General features: G+C 37.2%; 1 protein-coding gene across 4 annotated transcripts in view; it reads right to left on the bottom strand.

Annotated features, from left to right (window-relative positions):
• Positions 1-2,867: 2,867 nt before the first annotated feature.
• LOC132826704 (SRSF protein kinase 2-like) overlaps positions 2,868-6,000 on the bottom strand; it is a 226,984-nt gene continuing 223,851 nt past the window's right edge. For all 4 annotated transcript variants that reach the window (XM_060842795.1, XM_060842790.1, XM_060842793.1 and 1 more), the window contains one exon: positions 2,868-4,668. In XM_060842795.1, coding sequence (XP_060698778.1) covers positions 4,484-4,668 — 185 coding nt within the window. In that variant the 3' untranslated portion in view covers positions 2,868-4,483. The remainder of the gene's footprint in view (positions 4,669-6,000) is intronic.

The following is a 6,000-nucleotide window of genomic DNA, read 5'->3' as shown; positions in this document are numbered from 1 at the left end:
TGGGTTCATCATAACTTCCCCATTTTTCAATTTATTCATCTAGAAATAAAGCCTATTGCTATTGTTTTTTATTAAATCATTTTGTTTACCAGTTTCCCAACTTTTGGTGATTGATGCATTTGTGCTGTCAAATTTCTCTTCCTCTACCCCTTCTAGACTTGCCCCCTCCAAGTTAAAAGTGACTTTACTGCCAAAATATACTAAATGTAATAAAAATGAAGAACTGCAGATGCTGAAAATCTAAAACAAAAATAAATTGCTGCTGAAACTTCGCAGGTCTGGCAGCATCTGTGGGGAGAAAGCAGAGATAATGTTTGGGTCCAGTAGCCCTTCTTCAGAACAGGATAATAAATGTAATCTCTACTTAGTATCTTTGTTGCAAAGATTAAGCAAATCCCTATACTGTTGAAAAGTCTTCAACTCATTGACATAAAATTCTAATACTCTGTACAGATTTACATTGCAATTCATACATTTTAGATGAAACAGGAAGTAGATAGAGTCATAGCGATGTACAGCATGGAAACAGACCCTTTGGTCCAACCCATCCATGCTGACCAGATATCCCAACCCAATCTAGTCCCACCTGCCAGCACCCTGCCCACATCCCTCCAAACCCTTCCTATTCATATACCCATCCAAATGCCTCTTAAGTGTTGCAATTGTACCAGTTTCCACCACATCCTCTGGCAGCTCATTCCATACATGTACTACCCTCTGCGTGAAAAAGTTGTCCCTTCGGTCTCTTTTATATCTTTTCCCCTCTCACCCTAAACCTATGCCCTCTAGTTCTAGACTCCCTGACCCCAGGGAAAAGACTATCCTATCCATGCCCCTTATCCTAGAAAAATCCTGAACAGAAATGGTAAACTGGCATCCACCTGAAACATTACCTCACCTTTTCCTTCTTCATAGATGTTTCTGTATAATGTGGATAATAGATCACCAATGCATGCAAGTTTGTAAACTCCTCAAGCTGGAGCAAAGGAAGGGATAATGTGCAAAAGACTGTTAAGAGAAAAGGAAAGATGAAGAGGATGATTACATTTGAGGTCTGGAAGAACCAAAGTGGGTTAGAATTTACTTCGTGTGATAAGCAAGTATGACATCATACAGTCAGCAAAGGAGATTCTGAAGGAGAATTAGAATTATTAAGTAATCATGAAGGTTTGGATAAATATTTCAGGGCAGATGAGCTGAGATAGAGTAGAGGTGGATGATGTTACAGACATTGAAGTAGGAAGGCTTTGTGATGCAGAGGATATGGTTTCAAAGGGTTAGTTTAAAGTAAATAAGACACAAGAAATATGCAAAGTCTAGTTCAGTTTGAGACAATGGTTAGGAAAAGAAATGCAATCCCTGACTGGGATACTGGGATCTGAGGTAGGTGCCAAAAATTCAAATCTTTGCAAAGTTCCCCATTTTTAGTTGGAGGTACTTATGGTCCTTCAATGACTGGATGCTACACAAATAATCTGATAACAGAGATAGAATAGATGTCATCTATGTGAAAGTGGACCCCATGCTATATATATTACTAAACATAGTATGTAAATGAGAAAGAGGAGACAGTCAAGGATAGACCATTAAGGTCACCAAAGCTGGTTATGCAGAGGTGAGTGTCAGGCATTTCTATAAGAATAAAACCAATCTAGATGATGGAGGAGATGTGTTGATGGAGGATAGTATGTTCAAGCAGAGAAAAGGTTAGGTTTATCAAGGAGTGATGAAGGATCATGTCAGTTTCAGAGAATGCCTTTCAGGACCATAGTTAGGATTGCTTTGGTGCTCTAGGAAGGACGGAAACTGAACTGAAATAGCTAAAATAAACAGTCAGAGAAAAGATAAGAAAAAATACCAATTTACATCCTGAAATGACTTATTGGACGTAAATCTGGAAATTGCCATAAAACTAATGACATTGACACCCAAGGATACCAAAACTTCATGGCACTAAAAATGTAACACATACACACCAATCCAATTTCTATGACTGAGCTCAAAATTTCTCTTAATATCAAGATACTTAGTCAATTAAACAGGTGAAAAGATCTGGCCAACCTCAAGGGTAAATAAATACAGAATTCCTGAAAGACACCCATCTTAACTCAGAGGATGTCAAACACAAGTGATTTTGGCAAGTAATGACAGCTTCTTACTCCACCTCAACAGAGGAATAGCTGTATTGATCAATGAACACCATTCCTTCACCCTGGAGAAGACCATTTTAGAGGAGTGGCTAATCAAATTTGATCAAAGGTTCAAGTGTAAGAATTCTGAATGCCCACATGACTAGACATGGAATCACAATCACACCTCCAGCTCTCTGAATCAGCCTTCCCAATGTCAGATGTTACTATGAGGCAGGCCAAATCTTCAGAATCATGACTTTGAATCTAGTCTCTATACACGTCAAGGTTGGGAACAGACATCCTCCTATGCCTGTTCTTTTCAAAGCCAGAAGGTAGCCCAGAAACATTGCATTTCAAATGGTTAGTACATCAAGTTTAAGAGCTTAAGCTTAAAAGCAAAAATAAAACTGAAGGCAAGATTTAGAAGAAAACTGTATTCATATATCAGAGTCAAAAGTTATCTAAACTACCTAAACAGAAAAAAAAGATTGTTTCCCAAATGACTATCCCTTGGTAGCTGATGATAAAATTGTATGTGGAAAATGATTGAAATTAATACAATGATTAGAGTGGGTGACTAGAAAATGCACAGCTTATACCTTTGTTATTACAAAACAATACATATAATATTCTATACACAACTAAATATTGTTGTGAAAGTGATTGCAAAAGATCTTGTCATTGCCATTCCAAGAGCAGCACAACTTGTGAAAACAAAACACTTTAATTAGACAGTTACAAGCACCTCAAACAATTGGCTATTATTACAATACCAGAATTTTTTTTTCCACAATCTAGTTATTGCAAAGGCAGATGGATAAACCAGCAAGTGGTAGATTTAGGAATGGTGGCACCATAATTAATGTGGAAAATAGGAAAGAAACTAGCCAGTTCACTTTCACATCATTGACTGTCTAGTGCACTACTGAAGACCTGACAAGTAGAAAATGCAATGAGATGGAACATGCCAGAATAGCATTTGACCACAACATTCTGCTACCTAATAAGTCTTTCATTACACACAGCAATTCAGGAAACATTTAAACTTACATTTCAGGAATGCAATGCTTAGATGTATGATTAAAAAAAATACTTCCTATTTACATTGTTAATCCCTGAAAAAGCTACAAAGACCAGTGCAATTTGTTATGTCACTGTCTGATGCTGAGAAAGCAACGCTGTTAAAAGACTAAGGTCAACTTTTCTTTTATGCTAAAGTCTGTGGGGTTTGCTGAATTGTAAATTGTTTTGAATAAGTTTAATTATGTCCTTTTTTATGTCCACATTCTTATCAATGACTTTATCATTTCTGCATTCTGACATGGCAAAATAGTTTAACATATAAATTTGTGACAAAATAGTAAATCTGCACATAAAAAAGTCACTTTTTCCTTTTTACTCCTTTTTGCCAGCTTCACTACAGGAAAGTACTTAAATCTTTTCCTTGGACCTATATCTTACAATGCTGAAGCACAGTAAAGATAGAATAATTAAAAAGAAATATTTTTATAAAGTAATGCCAAATTTTTTGCCGGGTCCATTCTTATATGTATGCTTTCATAAATAAGGAAAGACAATTAAGGAATTTTTGCAATGACTACAAAGTATACTTGAGGACTGGCTACTTATCTCTTTTAACAACCTGTTTTAGGACTAATCGGAGGGTTATAGGCATGGTTGGATTCAGCAATAGAACAATAACTGAGGAAACAAATGTAAAATTTACAGTCTCCTTTTAAGTAGACAAGCTCCAAAAAAAACATGCATTCTCTTAGCCACATTACAGTTTAAGTCCCATTTCTGTATTTTATGGAAAGATATTTTTACAGGAAAATCTACAGATTTTACAAGAATAACACTTCTTTCCTATTGGATACAATTGTACAGCATTTTGCAATATCTCAGCTACTTCCTTACTTGATCAGTAGCTTTTTGCCTTTATCATCTTGTCATTCAATATTAATACTCATCAGCTAAAACAATTTTCATAAATAGGTACAAAAAATATCCAAACACATGAAAAAACTAACATTTTTATAATTACTTTCAGTTAGGAAATTTAACATGAGAAGGTCAGGCAACACAAGAAACAAAGCATCAAGACATGTTAAGTGTTTTCAGCAGAGTCAGTTTGGCCAACTACCTCTCGCTAAGGACAAAAACTACCCTTCCCAAAAACACAGTGCACAAAAGCAAAATTTCAAACATTAACAGTACTTCAGAGTGAACAATGGTCTGGTGTTGGAGCCATTTGATTTACACCCATGATGTTTGAGAGTTTGCCACTTTGCTGGGTCCACGATGAACACTGGAGTGATCGTTGGCTCCTTGAGGAAAGTGGGCAAATGCTGCTAGGAACCAAGCCATGGGTGTCTGAGGCATTCTGCCGCAGAAGCACGTTTCTCAGGGACCATTTCTAGCATGGGCAGCAAGAAGTCAGTGAACTGTATAGCTTCTTCATGAGGCCATCCATATTTCTCTATTAGAACATCAAATAAGCTCCAAGGTTTCAGCTTTGTAATATGTCGTAGTTCACCTATGCATAAAGTAGAAACCAGTCAGTAAAATTGACTTGAGTACAATGAAGGTCAAAATTAAGGTAAGAGCAAATACTGAAAGCAATAGTGTGTCTGGATTTATAATCTTAGCAACTCTATTTTTGTTGGAAACAAGCAATACAGTTTGCATAATCATAAGTTTCTATAAACTGAAACCTGCAACCTTTACACATGAAATGTGCAGAATAGCATGCTACAGATTAAGAAATAATTACATTAGAAAATGCCATAACCATACTGAATGCATACAAAAGAAAGCAAATAGATGTGATCAGCCCAATTCTCGATTCTACTGAAAGGAAACTAATTAAAGTTGAGCATTAAGGCAGCACTTCCATGCCAAATTATATCACACAACATTAAATAATATTATTTACCTTATTCTGTAGCATACTCACATGCTGAGTGTATCTGACTGGACCTGCTGTGATAGCTTTAATAACATGAGCAGGCTAAAGGTAGGACAGGAAGCCACTGAGTTTGTGCTAAACGAGTTCCCATCTCTGGCCATCTTGCCAGAAGCAGGCTGTAAGTGGCAAAGATTACCTGTCGCAATTTGAATATGGAAAAGACTGCTTATGGGCAACTTCTGAACACTACCAGGATTTTCCACTTTCCAGACAGGCTCCCCTTCTTCAAGGAGGTCAAAGCCCAGCAAACGTCTAGATGATACGTAAGTAGGACCCTACCCATTTGCTCACTTTGAAAGTCTAATGCAACAAAGCGACACATCAAAGCCATTCTGCAAGACAACAGCAATCCTGATCAGATAATTGTTCCTTCTGCATCACAATATGCAAATGAGCCAAAAGTAATTACTTTTGCACCTGAAAATTACCTGGTCTCTCTCAAGTTACTATGGAAAAACAAAGTATCTCATAAATTTGAACAGATAAAGGAAGCAGTTTCATGTAGCTACTATGCAATTGTTACATGTGCAGCAGTTCACTATCAGGACACTGCCATCAGTCCATAAAGATATTCTGTCTACTATATAATGAAGCAATGTTGTGCATGAATAGTAGTACCACTGTGATACTAGGTACCTCCCACATCACATACAAACCTGTTGTTCCTCTTGTTCATAATAGACATAATATAGACCATAGTCATGAGTGTGGTGCTGGAAAAGCATAGCAGGTCAGGCAGCATCAGAGGAGCAGGGGAGTCTGCTTATGCCCAAGATGTCCATTCTCCTGGTCTTCGGATGCTGCCTGACCTGCTGTGCTTTTCCAGCATCACACTGTTATCTCTGAACTCCAGCATCTTCAGTCCTCACTTTCCTCCTAGTTGATTTCAACCCAACATTC

Source organism: Hemiscyllium ocellatum, chromosome 23 (genome assembly GCF_020745735.1).
Source record: "Hemiscyllium ocellatum isolate sHemOce1 chromosome 23, sHemOce1.pat.X.cur, whole genome shotgun sequence".
Classification (NCBI taxonomy): domain Eukaryota; kingdom Metazoa; phylum Chordata; class Chondrichthyes; order Orectolobiformes; family Hemiscylliidae; genus Hemiscyllium; species Hemiscyllium ocellatum.
This window is presented reverse-complemented; position numbering and strand designations above follow the sequence as displayed.